This window comes from Sapajus apella, unplaced genomic scaffold, assembly GCF_009761245.1.
Source record: "Sapajus apella isolate SASKATOON/1434 unplaced genomic scaffold, GSC_monkey_1.0 scaffold57, whole genome shotgun sequence".
NCBI classification, from domain to species: domain Eukaryota; kingdom Metazoa; phylum Chordata; class Mammalia; order Primates; family Cebidae; genus Sapajus; species Sapajus apella.
This window is the reverse complement of record NW_022436997.1, coordinates 9,525,978-9,542,691: the sequence shown is the minus strand read 5'-3', so window position 1 is coordinate 9,542,691 and position 16,714 is coordinate 9,525,978. Positions and strand designations below refer to the sequence as shown.

Below are 16,714 nucleotides of genomic sequence, written 5' to 3'. Positions count from 1 at the left end.
AAAGTCTCACTAGCCACAAATGGGGTATAACCCACATTTCTGTCCAGCCATGTTATCTAGGGTCTCAGCTCCTCAGCTGACTCCCTACACATTGAGACCAGAAGGAGGACTGAAAGACACAGGAAAACAAGAAAACAAAAGCTGCCCATAGGGATAGTGCCAAAGGTGGGAAAATGTGGAAGGTAAGTTTATGGGAAGAGTAAAGTCTGCTCCTAGATTCTCTGGGGCTGCCTCTAAGCTAATAAGCCTTATAAAGGGGTCTCTCTTTAAGTGGTGAAAAACAGGCAACAAAACCCATTTTTTTCTAAATTTCCATCCTGCAATCGGACAAACAAGGTGGCGGGGGCAGAATGTTCCCATGCATTTTCAACTTTTTTGAGCTCAATAATCCCCCATATTTTAGAGAGGAACAGTTTGGTTTCCTTCATTAGAAAGGACACAAATAGGCACTCCAAAAGATCATGCAAGTAATTTAAAACAAATAATGCAAGTTAATTCTTATAAATGTTTCTCTCTTGAACTAAAGGTATCCATTGAGGGAAGGAATTTTGTAATGGCATAAAGAATTTTAATTTGGTTTTTGATCTGATTTCAGCTGGAATGCTGCTTAACTCGTTCCCTAAATGTTAACATTTCAAAGCCATTTTAAGATTTACATCTCTAGGGGAACATGAGGTCCAGCAGGGCATTAAAAGGATATTGTCTAATATTAGGTAAACGTTTAATCAGGTTTACTTCCATTTTAATGGGGGGTGGCTGAATATATTTTACCAATTTCAGTGAAATATTGAGACTATAAATGGTCTGACAAAGCTTGTGGTAAATCATCCATATCATTCCTTAGACCTTGTTTAGAAGAATTTTTGTTGAGAAGAATATTTGTTGGATCTGTATTTCTCAGTAGTTTCATTCTCATTCTGTAGTTGTTCTGTTTGCTCCTTCTGTTCCTAATTTAAATATATTCCCCCTTTTGAGAGAAGGAAATGCGTGCGTTAAAACAAATCTCTAACTAAGAGACATCTGGGAGACAGGGAACAAGGAGAAAGGAAAGACCACTGAGTGAGCCTATCTGGAATTCTAAGGTTTTGGGTTTGTATGTAGTTATATATTGAGTAGATACCCCTACCATTTGTACGATGTCATTACTCTGAGGAAGAGGACAATTTAAGGTGGCTGAGTTGAGGACAGAAAGAGTAGCCCTATGGTAGTATCTATGAGGAACATATCTGTTCTCCATTTATAAAAATTTCTGTTTCTTCTAAAGTATTAGTCAGAAATGTGAAAAGCCCCCTTTGGATCCTCAGAGAGCAACCCTATTCCTCTTGTGGGGGTCCTGTCTTTTTGTTCCTGCTGTCATTTAAGTTTTCTACAATCTTTTTTGAAATGTCCAGGCATTCTGTAATCGAAGCAAACATCTCTTGGATCATTTGAAAGAGGCACCTCTCTTTTCTTAAAGGACTGATTTGACTAGTCAGTTGTTGTAGTTGCAAATTCATAATCTCTGAGGCCTTAGCGTTTTCTTCTTTCTGAATAGTTTTAGAAAGTTGATCTCCCAAGCAACTATAAGCCATTGCTCAAGGAAATAAGAGAGGACACAAACAAATGGAAAAACATTCCATGCTCATGGATAGGAAGAATCAGTCTCATGAAAATGGCCATACTGCCCAAAGTAATTTATAGATTCAAGGCAATCCGCACCAAGCAACCAATGACTTTCTTCACAGAATTGAAAAAAATTACTTTAAATTTCATAAGGAACCAAAAAAGAGCCTGCATAGCCAAGACAATCCTAAGCAAAAAGAAAAAAGCTGGAGGCATAATGCCACCTGACTCCAAACTATACTACCAGGCTACAGTAACAAAAACAGCATGATACTGGTACCAAAGCAGATACATAGACCAATGGAACAGAACAGAGGCCTCAGAAATAACGCCACACATGTATAGCTAGTGCTCGACTTATGACCACGATTGGTTCCAACAGACCGGTCGTAACACGATTTGGTCGTAAGTTGAGTAGGCTATATGCACGCGGAGACGGTAGTGCTGCCAGAAGCTGGTCCGCACTGTCATACGCCCAGCTGGGCAATGTTTACGCTGCCAGACGCGGAGCAGTCGTGGCTAGCGATTGTAGTCGTAAAGTCGAATGGTCGTAAGTTGCATAGGTCGTAAGTCAGTCAATACCTGTACAACTATTTGGTCTTTGAAAAACTGGACAAAAACAAGCAGTGGGGAAATAATTCCCTATTCAATAAATGGTGTTGGGAAAACTGGCTAGCCATGCAGAAAGCTGAAACTGAAACTGGACCCCTTCCTTACACCTTATACAAACATTAACTCAAGATGGGTTAAAGACTTAAACGTAAGACCTAAAACCACAAAAACCCTAGAAGAAAACCTAGGCAGTATCATTCAGGACAAAGGCATGGGCAAAGACTTCACAACTAAAACACCAAAAGCAATGGTAACAAAAGCCAAAGTAGACAAATTGGATCTAATTAAACTAAAGAGCTTTTGCACAGCAAAAGAAACTATCATCAGAGTGAACAGGCAACCTACAGAATGGGAAAAAATTTTTGCAAAGTATCCATCTGACAAAGGGCTAACATCCAGAATCTACAAAGAACTTAAAGAAATTTACAAGAAAAAAACAAACAACCCCATCAAAAAGCGGGCAGAGGATATGAACAAACACTTCTCAAAAGAAGACATGTATGCAGACAATAAGTATATGAAAAAAAGCTCATCATCACTGGTCATTAGAGAAAAGCAAATCAAAACCACATTGAGATACCATCTCACACCAGTGAGAATGGCAATCATTAAAAAGTCAGGAAACAACAGATGCTGGAGAGGATGTGGAGAAATAGGAATGCTTGTACACTGTTGGTGGGAGTGTAAATTAGTTCAACCATTGTGGAAGACAGTGTGGCAAATCATCAAGGATCTAGAACTAGAAATACCATTTAACCCAGCAAGCCCATTACTGGGTATATACCCAAAGGATTATAAATCATTCTGCTATAAAGACATGTGCACACATATGTTTATTGTGGCACCGTTCATGATAACAAAGACTTGGAACCAACCCAAATGACCATCAGTGGTAGACTACATAAAGAAAATGTGGCACATATATACCATGAAATACTATGCAGCCATAAAAAAGGATGTGTTCATGTCCTTTGTAGGGACATGGATGAAGCTCAAAACCATCATTCTCAGCAAAGTGACACAAGAACAGAAAACCAAACAACGCATGTTCTCACTCATAATTGGGAGTTGAATAGTGAGAACACATGGACATAGGGAGGGGAACATCACACACTGGGGCCTGTCAGGGAGTGAGGGGCTAGGAGAGGGATAGCATTAGGAGAAATACCTAGTATAGATGACAGGTCAGTGGGTGCAGCAAACCACCATGGCATGTGTATACCTATGTAACAAACCTGCACATTCTGCACATGTAACTCAGAACTTAAAGTATAATAATAAAAAAAAATTGATCTCCCAAGCTTAAAAACCCATGGATATGCATATATTCACCCAATAAAGCTGGTATCTTTTAACTAAGATAACCAAGTCCTCATTTAAGCCATTGAGGAAAATAGAATTTATAAAGAAATTATTTTGGTGATCTTGAAGGCTAGTACCAGTCATCTGGAATATTGCTTAAAGGTTTTTTTCAAACCATTGAAAATAATGAGTAGATTCATCTGGCCTTTGAGTATAATGCTGAATTCTCTTCCAAGCTACATTTTTAGAAAAGACCTAGAGAGTTTCCTCAGGCAGTGGTGATAAACGGAAAAGCAAACCAGAACAGGAGAGTTAAGATAGAGAATATGATGGCAAAAAGGTAGAAAGAGAAAGAGTAGTTGGAGGTGAAAGGGAGAACGCCTCTGAAGTCTTTTTTAGTTCAGAAATAGCTTCAGGTATCCCTTTGTTTGCCTCTTGAATTGAGTCAATTTTCTCAAAACTTCTTTGAGAAGCTTCTAGATGACATTGGAAGTACGTCTCCCATCAATTTGTCTGGTTCTAAAACCAGCCTTTTTTCCAATTGTCCATGCAAATAAATTCACCATTTCAAAAGATCTCATTTTAGCTATTGCAGCTTATGACCACCCCGGGTTAGGTCGTTAGTAACTTTCCTAGATATTTACAACATGACATCCCGTAAGTGTTATACATAGACCCAGCTAGCATTTCTAAAAAGAATGTTCAGATTTTGTGAAGCTTGATTTCTCATAATTTAGGAACTTGTCAAAAGTGACCAAGACCGTGTATATGTTTTGGGTCAAAGTGTCCTGCTTATGAGCATCACTCCTCTAGGTGTCACCCAATAGTCGTAAATCGCTCTCTTAAGTGTCTTGGGTTTTCTGTAACTGCCAGGTGGCAGCAGACTGCTCATAGGTATAAGGGTCCAGACCCTCATATTGTACTTATCTAGAAAAGCCAAAGGATAGGGGTCCCTAAAAATGTTCTTCTGGTGAGGAATGCCCTACGAGGCTGCTTCACATCCTAGGTGACAGCCCTGACACCTCTGCAGACTCTCCAGTCACCTGCAGCTCCTGAATGGGTCAGAGGGAGCAATCACCTGTGGTACTAGAGAACTCACTTTTTAAAAATTTAAATTTAAAGGAGCTTACATTCCTCAGATAAAACTTTCTTTTCTTTTACCACCTTCCCCCCGGCCAACCCCCTACACTGGTCTGGTGGGACCAGCAGGCACAGATAGTAGGAATGGCTGAAAAACCAAGCTTGAAGGGTAATCTGTAGGCATCAGAAAGTGCTTGGGATATTTGAATTACTGAATTTAGAAGAGATGCAGTTTTAATTTATGACAAGTTCTAGGCTAGGACTATGGGAAAGGCTTGCAAATAAAGTCTTTTGAATTGAGAGAAGGTAAAAAATCTAAGAGGTGAGAATACTGAGTGTCATTCTTGGGATGCTGACATTAGCAGGGATGATATTCAGGGTTGAATTGGAGGGAATGTTGTGAATCAGATGTTAACATCTGCAGTGACTGAGAGTAAGTGAGTTCATAGATGAAGAGAGGTTGAGGATGACAGAGCAGATGACAGGATCCTCAAGGGAATGGAAGTTTAATGAGAGACTGGGGAATAATGGCCAAAAAGAAATGATGATTCCAAGCCTACCTCTTGTCCCTGAAATGTATAGCACATGTTGAATATAAACAAAAGAGCCAGGTTTCAGTTAAAACTAGGAGATAGAAGGTATAATCTAAAAAGAATGCAAATATAGCAGTGTCTATTGTGAAGCACAAGCTCTAGAAGCAATGGGGGTGAGGAGGAGGGCTGGGAATAGAGGGAGGGATATTACAGAACCTCATGGGGATAGCAGTGCCTTGCTGACCTATGGTGGACTGGGGTGGGAAGTACCTTCTGGGTATTGGCTGAAGGAGCAAGAGACAGTTGATTTTGTCTTGAAGGACTTTTGGACCTAAGTACTCTTCAACAGGGGATTGGTTGTATTAATGTAAATCAGAGCACACGCAGGAGGTAAGTAATCTGGAGTCATTAAAGATAACGTAAAAGTATCATATGGAAAAATGGTCCCAATATATTAAGTGAAAAAAGCCATTTATTCAAATCACATGTGTAAGTATCCTTTTTTCGTAAAAGAAGAATAGATGCGTGGTTAATACTTTTCAGAATATTTGAAATAAATTGATGAGCTGTCTAAAGATTTTTTAAAAAGTTGTTCATGGAAGAATTTGCTGAGCCTTAAGCCATAAGACCATTGATTTTTTTTCAACAAATACTGAGCACCTACCTTGTGCCAGTTACCATGTTTTGCATGGAGATAACAGCAATAAACAAAGTAATGACCCTACCATTACAGAGCCCATACCATTGTGGCAATATATATATATATATATAGTGTGTGTGTGTGTGTGCGTGTGTGTGTGTGTGTGTGTGTGTGTGTGTGTGTGTTGAGTGATATAAAGAAAATAAAAACCATAAAGAAATAAGGTGACTGTGGAGTGATGGCTATTTTGGACGGAGTGGCTAAGGATGGCCTCTTGGAGGAGGTGACATTTAAACAAAGACATTGATGAGAGAGCAAGCAAAGATATGAAAGAAGTCATGCTACACAGAGAGTGAAGTATATGCAAAGGCCCAGAGGTAAGAATCGAGAATAACAGCAGGTTTTTGGCCTGAGCCCCTGGGTTAATAGAGAGGAGTGGGATTCAGAGGAAAAAAAAAAAAAAGAGTTATGTTTTGTATAGTTTGAGATGCCCATTACAGTTCCGAGTAAAGATATCAGGTAGCAGTTGGAAATGCGAGTCTGGACCTCTGGCAAGTTTGATATTGGAGCTATATATTTAGCTGTCATTAACATATAGATGTTTTTAAATCCCATGAGAATGGATAGCATCACTTAAGATGTGAGAGCAAAGGATTGAGCCCCGGGGCATTCTTTCATTTAAATGACAAGAGAGGAAGAGGATGTTGGTGATATGGAAGGAAAATCAGGAGAGGTCTGCTGAAATCACAAAAAATCAAAAAAGGAAATGGGAGGGGAAAGGTCCAGCACCATCATTAGTTTCTCATGAGGTGCAGCCTGTGGATAGACCATGAAATCAGTTTGTTTCTAGGCCATGTACTAATATTCTTGGACACCATGTCAGACTGGCCTTTCTTGAGTTGGTAATGTGGAGTCAAGTCAAATCAGCAGAGGCTACATCCTCCTCTGGATTTTGTCTTCTTACCTTGCTAGTTCAGAGGCAAATGAAACTAGAAAGAGAACTCTAGGAAGACAGAATTAATGCCACTCCAGCTTTGTCCAGATTGCCTCCTGGATGGGACTGGCAGAGCAAATCAAATAAGCCTTTTGCTTATCACTTCTCCATAATGAGGCTATTAAATTCAGCCTGTGTGCCTAGGTAACTCATGCGTACTGGCTCTGTACGGTACAGAGGTAAGACAGGCCAATATAGTTAACACCTACGGCTAAAACATCATCTGGGTTTTTCAAGGGGTGGTACTTTATACATCTGGATATGTTGTATGTCCCTTTAAATTATTTGACTACCACAGAGCCCCAGCAGGATCAGGCCAAGCTTATCGACTTTATAGTCTCCTATCACATGTCTCCTTAGCAAACTAAAACACATTGCTCACAGAACACGTCTGATAAATACACTGCTCTTTACTGACATTTAGTGCAAAATCCCATAGGAATTCATTTTTTACTTTGCTTTATTGCATATATAATTCTTATATTAAATTGGGTCATTTCTCAAGCTTTGCTTTTTGGAATAATCTTGGGTATTTTGTTACTTTTTAATTGCCAAATCATTTGATCTTTCCTGATAGCAAAAGTACTGTCAATAAACTTATTGAAGAAAATTCGCTATGAAGTACAACCAAAATCTGAGCCCTGTTGACCACACACTTTCTGATTCTTCTGCCATAGTCTAGTCTATGATTGAATGTGGCTCCTAGACAGAGAAGTGGAATTTTTGTAACAGCATAATCATAAAGATAAGCATTTGTACTTGAGTAGACTAATTTGTTGGAGGAAAAGATAGCCCAGTTACAGTAATTGTACTATGCTTTTAAAATAAAATGTAGTTGGAAACAGCAGCCTTCTTTTGCTTTTGTTTTAGTGTCACCTCTTACCTTGATGGAAAGATTGAAAACATACTAATCTGGGAAGTCAAGGGGCCTGGGTTAAAAACCACTTAGTTCTGCCACTCACTTGCTCTATGACTGCATTCAGTTCACTTATACCTCTCTGGATCTCAGTTTCCTCATCAATAAAATAAGAAAATTATTCCAAATTATGTCTAAGACTCATTTCTCCATGGGTAGGCATTAGTAGTGTTTGCCAGTATCCAGTTCTCCTCCCTTCTGGCAAGACTTAACTGGTTCTGGCCAGCCAGATATAAGGAGAAGTGTTACGTCACTTGCAGGCTGTGGAAAGCCTGTGCACAGTTCTTCAGACTCTTTTCCTGCCAAGACAACTGAGAAGCCCACATTCTAGGGGATGGAACCACTGTCTGCCTGGACCTACTTTGAGTGTATAGGATGAGCATGAAAAATATTTGAGTTGTATTAAAGCATTGGAATTCTGAAGGTAATTTGTTATCACATAACTTATCCTGACTAACATGTCAGATCTAACTTACTATAGTTTGGTAGGTCATTATTTCCATGCTACAAAATTTTTTACTATATTTTATGCTAATGAGTACTCTGAAGGAATTTGAAGCCCACAGTTCTCTTTCAAATGATTGAATATGTTGGTACCTAGTAAATCAGTCTTTAAACACAAATCCTTATTGTTGCTCTGGATTTCAGTTTACACCTTTAAAAGGTTTATTTCTGATATACTTTCTGTTCTCCAATTATTTTGGCTCTACTTTTTAATAGAGAAAGCAGCAAATTTATTTTCTCATTCAGAGTATCCCCTCTCGCTATTGTAAGCATGAAACTAGATAGAAAAGTATAGATTTTCCATTGTTTCTGATTTTAAAAAATACTTAATGATCTGAAGAGATGGATATATGAAGAGATGGATATTACCACAACATTATCATGTGTTTCAAAGGAAAGTTCAAATACAGCTTATTCCTTGAGCATGAAGTAGGTCTGTCCTGCTTATATGCAAAATTTCCTAAAAGCAGTACTCAAGTCATTGGTTTACACCTTAAACAAAGAATGTGTTGATTGAACACAGAAACCATTGTTTTGAATGACAGATAGCTGCATTGAAATATTGCCTTGATTCTGTGACAATAAAAGCTGCAAAAGAAAAATCTGCTAAAAAGGATTTAAATTTACAGATTTTCATACCACAGAAAATATCATGACATTTCCATACCTGAGACGGTAGTCGAATCTTGCCTGGGACTTGAGGGCAGGGACAGCAACATAACTTGCCAGACCAGTGGAAAATGAAAATGTGAGGCGCTTTGTTCAGAAAGAAAGAAAAAGCCCAATTAAAGGTGCTAGAATACAAAGCTCTTTCCTTTAAAAGGACACCAATAAAGCATGAAGGGTAATAGTAATATATGAGCGATAAAAACTACAGATAGAAAAAAATTATATATTTGGTATTATAATTTTATATGATAAAATGATACTTTATTAATGTGATAACTTGATTAACCTTAAGTTTTCCTGACTCACTTTTCTTCAAATTCATTTATTTTATTTATTTATTCATTTATTTTTTAATGGAGCTTTGCTCTTTCGTCCAGGCTGAAGTGCAGTGGCACAGTCTTGGCTCACTACAACCTCCGCCTCCTAGGTTCAAACATTCTCCTGCTTCAGCCTCCCAAGTAGCTGGGATTACAGACACAAGCCACCACACCCAGCTAATTTTTGTATTTTTGTAGAGATGGAGTTTTTCACCATCTTGGCCAGTCTGGTCTCGAACTCTTGACCTCAAGTGATCCACCTGCCTTGACCTCCCAAAGTGCTAGGATTACAACACTTTGAGCCACTGTAAACACTACAGGAGCCACTGTGCTCGGTCTAAATTCATTTATTAAGTCGTCATAATTTATGCTTTTAAAAACTTTAAGTGATATAATTAAAAGCAACATTAGTCACTCTTAGCAAATGAGATTACAAACATTTTTTGTAATTTTTTTAAGTTATACTTAAGTTATGGGGTACATGTGCAGCTCGTGCAGGATTGTTACGTAGGTATACACGTGCCATAATGGTTTGCTGCATCCATCCCCCCATCACCTGCATTAGGTGTTTCTCCTAATGTTATCCCTCTCTAATCCCCCCACCCCCTGCTATCCCTCCCTTATTCCTCCCACCCCCCAACAGGCCCCAGTGTGTGATGTTCCCCTCCCTGTGTCCTTGTATTCCCATTGCTCAGCACCCACTTATGAGTGAGAACATGCGGTGTTTGGTTTTCTGTTCTTGTGTCAGTTTGCTGAGAATGATGGCTTCCAGCCTGATCCATGTCCCTACATAGGACTTGAACTCATCCTTTTATATGGCTGTATAGTATTCATGGTATATATGTGCCACATTTTCCTTGTCCAGTCTATCTTTGATGGTCATTTGGGTTGGTTCCAAGTCTTTGCTGTTGTAAACAGTGCCGCAGTGAACATACGTGTGTATGTATCTTTATAATAGAACAATTTATAATTCTTTAGGTATATGCCCAGTAATGGGATTGCTGGGTCAAATGGTATTTCTAGTTCTAGATCCTTGAGGAATCACCACGCTGTCTTCCACAGTGGTTGAACTAATTTACACTCCCACCAACAGTATAAAAGCATTCCTATTTCTCCACGTCCTCTCCAGCATCTGTTGTCTCCAGATTTTTTAATGATCACCATTCTAACTCACGTGAGATGTTTTTCATCATTTTTAATTTTGAGAAAGATCTTTCTGTAGATGCAACTGACACTGGAGCTGCTAAGAGTATTTTGTAGGCTGTACCAACATTTGGATAGATTTCTATCAAAGTATTTCCAAATGTGAATTTTAGTTTATGTAGAGGTGATCATTCTTGGGTATCGTCTTTCTAAAAAGATTAAACTCTTCATACACATTAGTTTCATACCTGTTGAAATTTAATTTTAAATACAAATCTATACAATGTCATTTTAATGTTTTCTCTAGCATGTCCTGTAACATGTGGAGATCATAGAGAAACCAAAAATCACTTAATGATTTGTCTATAATTCACAGTGCCTGTTTATGCTTTCTATAGCAACATCTTTAATTACAAAGACAAATTAATTTTAAAAATTGTATTTCTTGTTAATAATTGGTTCATTTGAAATTGCATATGAGAATGGTGGTTTTTTTCCTATCAAATGCAATAATCCTCAATTTTTATTTCTAAGCCTGTGGATATTTGCTTTGCAGTGTTAGAGCAGTTTTTAAAACCAGAAACTCTAAACTCTTAGAAAGATTCTAATATATCTCTGATATGCTTTATTGTAATGTCCACGTGTATGCTTTCATTTTGTAATAATTTACTGGTATTTATAGCCTTAATGCTAGCAGTTCATATCCCAGTGCTCAGGCCAGAAAGATGACATTTTTGCCACAGGGATGGGCTTAGAAAACAGACAAGCCAGCCTTCCACCACGGCTGCTTCTGATGGTGCTGCCATCATCACCACCATTAATTTGGAGCTAGGTTCTGGCCCCAGCTATCCCCTTAGGGCCCTATGTGTTACTTCAGACTGTTTCTTTTTGTTTGTTTTGCTCTGTTGCCCAGGCTGGAGTGCAGTGGTGCAACCTTGGCTCACTGCAGCCTCCACTTCCCAGGTTCAAGTGATTCTCCTGCCTCAGCCTCCTGAGTAGCAGAGACTATAGACACATGCCACCATGCCCGGTTAATTTTTGTATTTTTAGTAGAGACATAGTTTCACCATGTTGGCAAGGCTAGTCTCAAACTCCTGACCTCAAGTGATCCACCCATCTCGGCCTCCCAAAGTGCTGGGATTTCAGGCATGAGCTACCATGGAAGCCCCATACTGTTTCTTTACCTCCAAGCTGCTCCAAACTTACCCTTTCTGATAAGAATGCTGGACACAAAGCAATCTTTCTTTGGAGGGATATCTTAATAGATTTAGAATTGTTTACCAAATTCTGGAGAAGGTGGAAGGGGGTTAGCAGGAAGGAACTACCATTTAGTGAGTGCCTTTTATGTATTCATCTATATTAATTAATTAATTTAATCCTAACTGGAGTTTTGCTAGCCCCTTATACATGAAAAGACTGAACTGAGAGACTGAATAACTTCCCCAGTATTACACAACTTGCAAATGGTAGAACAGAGATTTGAACCAAGTCTATCTGTCTGTGAAGATTTTGACAGGTAGCTTTAGTGTCCTGGATGAGAGTGCTGGAGACAAACCACGTGGGTTCAATTCTAGACTCTTCTGTGTAATAGCTTTCTGTTAGATGAGTTACTTCCCTGAGCCTTAATTTCCACTTGTTTATGATGGGGATCAGAGTAGTACAGTACCTACTTCATAGGTTAAATATTTGTAGTGTTAAGAACAGTGCCTGACAGTAAGCTTATAGTACACGTCACTGTTAATATCATCACTGTTATCATGATTACTTTTCCCACTCTACAGGCTCTCTGCATAAGTTATAAAGGAATATTAGAAGTCAGCAAAAGAAAAGAGGTTATGGACAGGCAGCAAGGCCTCGGTTCTTCAAGTCCTTCTGATGTTTACCTTCACAAAAGTTCCCCTAAGCAGCATCTTATGCACTATATTATCTTTGATCTGATTCTTGCCCTGGATAGCCCTTTCTGCTGGGCTTCTTGGATTCTCATTTTCTAATAATCTGATCCTTTCCTGTCTGGGTTGTATGTCTTACAGGTATGAGACATCTTTGTTGGATTTGGTTCAGTCTCTGAGCCCAAACTCTGCTCCCAAACCTCAGCGCTATCCCTCCAGAGAAGCTGGGTCCTGGAATCATGGTACTTTCCGACTCAGTCCTCCAAAATCAACCCGGAAGAAGATGGGGATGCACAGGACCCCTGAAGAGCTGGAGGAGAATCAAATTCTGGAAGATATATTTTTCATTTGACATACTGCAAAATTTTCCTAGGAAATTTGTGGGTGTCCTCTCATACTGATCTAGGATTTTAAATTATTTCATTGCAAAGTAATTGTGTCTCTCCTTTCACAAGGACCTATATCACTCGTATCCTGTTATGTATTGAATATAGAAATCATTCTAACAGCCCAGGGTGTTTTCAGGCAGACCAGGCATTCGATAACACACTAAGGGGATAGGAATGGAAGATGGTGTCTTTTTTATGCTAAACAGAGATTAGAAAATTAACATAGGATACTTTCTGCGTGGTGGAAACCATTGCATATTCAGCCTCATTTCAAGAGTGTATCCTTCTCAAACTTCTGCTAGAAAAGGCTGGCTCACTTTTATAGACAAGAAAAACCTTTCCACTGAAAGATCCCTCTAATTTAAAAGTAACTTCTTTGAAACATAAGCAGTTTCAGAAAGGCAGACCCTCTCACCTTTCTCATCCTGTTCTCTCACAGCTATGTCTCCGTAAGTGGTCCTTTAATTCTGAAGTTGGAGTTGGTGCCCTTGCCGTCACAAACAACACTGAGGGCCAACTGTGAGTCTGTCTCAGTAGCCATCAGCCTGGCGGCTGCTCATTCCATAACCAAAGAGCTCAGTGAGCTAGAGGGTGAGACCCAGCCAATCCTTGGGAGCAGGCAGCATGAAACCATGTCAGGGACTGATTGCCCTGGGGAAATTCAGTGGAGGCACAAGCCTGAAGCACTTTTCCTACCAATGTTCAGGTGACCACCCTTCCGATATCCCAGAATGAATAAGAGCAATCTCTAGGTATTTTTTATTGATCCAAGAATTCAGTTTATTCACCGTCCATCACATGCGCTCCTGTGAACTTCCCAAAGTTATGTCTGGGGAAAATGCCACTAGAGAGAGAGTGACATTAGTTGCAGCAAGCTGATGGGCTTCCCCTGGCCCTCCCTTTTCCTCCATGGGGATTAAAGAATACGAGCTGACCAGGCCTTGCAGGTGCTCTGCTCATGGCCCCAAAGAACCATCTCTACTTCCCAGAGCATGTTCCACCACCCAAGCAGGGTCTCCCTGCTTTTTCTCACTGGGACTCGCTTTGACCCAGAGAAAACCTGTGGAAGTTACGCAGTGCAGACCTCATCCTCTCTGCTGTCTTTTCTCCCACAGAGCTCTTGAGATGGGTCCTTCAGCTTGCAGTGGGCTCTAGTAGCCTCTTGAGCTAATGGGGATGATGACCCTGGTTTAGCCAGAGTTCAAAACTCTCCAGTCATTGAAAGCAAGGGGAGGGTGTGCCAGGGCAGCCTGCATGCAGTGAGCCTGCATAGCTTCTCTGAATTATTGTTTTAATTGAAACTAAATTATTTCAATCTAGAAAAGCCTTGTTGAGCAGCCTCCTTGTCCAGATAGATCCGAAGCTCATGTCTCTTCAGGCTGAGCCTGGCCCTGTTGCCTCCACCCAGCCTTCTTTCACTTGGATATTTTTATTCTTTGGAAGATAAAAGAATGGAGCCCACCAATATTCTATTTTTCTTCTGAAATAAATAGAAAGTCAGGACTAACTAGTTGTAGTCATTTCCTTAAAAAGCTGGAAGATCATTACAGATGAAAATTTCCTTGAAAGTTCACTTCTGAGAGTAACTAAATCAGTTTTATCCTATACCAAAAAGCCTTTGGAGTATGGTGCTTTCTGTGGTATGGCAGAAATGGGTGGATGGCAAACTGAGCTCTCAGCTGTTTTTAGGTTGCCAGAACTTGCTTTTCCCTGCCCCCTGTGTCATGACCAGCTTACGTGCACCTGACTCCCTTAGACTAACCATGCCCACAGTCACCCATTCCAGACCCCAGTGTCCTGAAAACTCTCTGGAGTGAGACGATGCCAGAGGATCAAAAAAAAGGTCACAGAAGAATCGTAAACAGAGTCTAAACTAAAGGCTTTTGGGGGTCACAGCCATAGAGTAGAGTTTAATTGCTGCTTTGCCTCTCCATGAATGGCCAATTTGGAAAAGCGAAGATGGACTTTCAGCAGAGCATCAGTCAACACATTTTTCACATGCCAAACCCATCACCGGTTGCCTTTTTTTCATTTGTGGACATTTTGTTGGTGTTGGTGCAAGGGCACTAGGCTATAAATTTTTGTGTAATCTAATGTCTTCATTATTAATTGAACAGTACGTGTTAACATTTTAACCTGTTTAGATATACTTTGAAATATATACATATAAATGAATGAAAGGGTTGTTGCAGAGCCTCCAAGCTATTGCAGACTATCCCAAGAGAAAGGAGCTGGCACAAAGGAATCTGCCTTTCCTCCCTGTCAAGTCTCCTGCCCTTGACTGGTTGGGATTTGCTCATCTAGCCTTTAGACACTTTCCCAAAGCAAGACTGGACACATACCGAGGGTGCTGCGGATAGTGCTACGGCAATGCCCACCCTGCTGCCCACCTCCTGTGAGAGAAAAACCAATCAATGTTTACAAAATGGAAAAGGACACAGCATGTCCTTTGAACTCCCTAAGTAAGGCCCACAGTGCTTGACTTAGAGAACCAAAGTTAATCACAGAAAAGCTTTTGCTGACAGTCCCCCTTCCCGGAGGCACACTTGTGTTTATCCAAACCTGATCCCCATGATGGGGACTTTTCTAGAGCACCCCAAATGGCATGGGAGGGAAGGACTCTTTCTCCTCCCTCAGAGCCACTCTTCACTTGGCCCTGCTTCTGGCACCAAGTTCATAATAAAGCACTGCTGGCCAGAGAATCAGGGGAGGAGAGAGGCCTGATGGGGCAGAGCTGGATGAAGTCTGCCAAGAGCGATGGAGGCTGTGGTGGACTCCTTCTAGCTCACAGTTTATCCTCAGCTCAGAGTGTATTTTGAATGTGGGCAAATGTTTATGTACGTATGAGATTTTAAGTTAATAAATCATCTCTATGGCTATTTTCCCCACGTGGATTTGATATTGAATTGTCCCTTGAACATCCCTCATCAGATCAGTGAGGCATAGCTTGAAAGCAAGTGCAGAGCCGCAGGTTATCAAAATGTTATTTTCCTCAGTACTTGTTAAAACAGCAGGAGCCTGTGGCTGACTGAGAGAAAGGAAATGGTTTGTCACATCCCAGTAGGTTTTTCTGCTGTGGCTCCTGCTCATTCATATCACGTGGACAACAAGCCTTCTCTAGACTGTGTGCTTGTTGGAACAGAACATTCAATCTATGTGTACCTCTAAGTCCCTTTTCTGTGCCTAGCCCCATAGCTGCTCAGCAAGGAAGAAATATCACAGCACTTTTAAGACCAAAAAAATGGTTTTGCCTAGTTGCGTTTAGTTGCTGGAAGAATGCGTATGATGGCTTCAGTGCCTGAAACGCTCAATTCTGAGATCATACCTGTGGATTCAACTAAGACAGTCAGAGACTCTGTCCTGCCACCTCCCCCCAAGCCAGGCTGGCACGTGCACCTGAGTAAGGAGACTTTGTTTGCAGCTGCCCCTCAGAGGCACAAGTAGCAAGGACAGAATCATCATTCAACAGCTCCCAAACTGAATATGAAAATTGCTCATGGATTTCTGGTAACACCTTTTAGGTGTTTAGCATTCTGGAGACCCAGTCTGGGAATCAGGGGACTTCAATCAAGTATAGGATCCCCCCTAATTTGAAAAAATGCCCTGTGAATAGTCCAGATTTTCAGCTGACTTTCTCATCCCTTATTTCCACCATTGTGGTTCTCTCTTTCCTTTTACAACAAGACATCTAACGGGAGCACTCTTGGATTCATTGCTCCTTTTCACCTCTCAAACTGGCTTTCACGCAAGCCCAGTTTAGAGAGAGATGAGTCAAAGTCCAGTTTTTACTCTTGACTTTCCAGCACTCCTGGCCAATCAGCAACCAAAGCCCGTGGACACTACTTCCTTTTTATTATTATTATTGTTTTCTGGTAATAGCTTTATGAGATTACTCAAATACTGTACAGTATACCTACTTGAAGTGTATAGTTCAGTGGTCTTTAGTATATTCACAAAGTTGCCACCATCACCACAATTAATTTTAGAATATTTTTATCACCCCGAAGAGAAACCTGTACCCGTTAGCACTCACCCTCCACACTGCCAGCCCTAGGCAACCATTAATTGACTTGTCTCTATACATTTGCATATCTGGACATGTCATATTAATGAAATCATATTCT

The 16,714-nt window shown here is 40.3% G+C and overlaps 1 protein-coding gene across 7 annotated transcripts in view; it reads left to right on the top strand.

The window, feature by feature from the left end:
- KIAA1328 (KIAA1328 ortholog) overlaps nucleotides 1-12,635 on the top strand; it is a 338,167-nt gene extending 325,532 nt beyond the window's left edge. For 5 of the 7 annotated variants that reach the window (XM_032245427.1, XM_032245425.1, XM_032245424.1 and 2 more), the window contains one exon: nucleotides 12,343-12,553. In XM_032245427.1, the coding sequence (XP_032101318.1) occupies nucleotides 12,343-12,553 (211 nt within the window). Of the gene's footprint in view, nucleotides 1-12,342 lie in introns of all 7 variants that reach the window. The other 2 variants (XM_032245422.1, XM_032245421.1) reach the window with 1 other exon arrangement.
- Nucleotides 12,636-16,714: the final 4,079 nt, after the last annotated feature.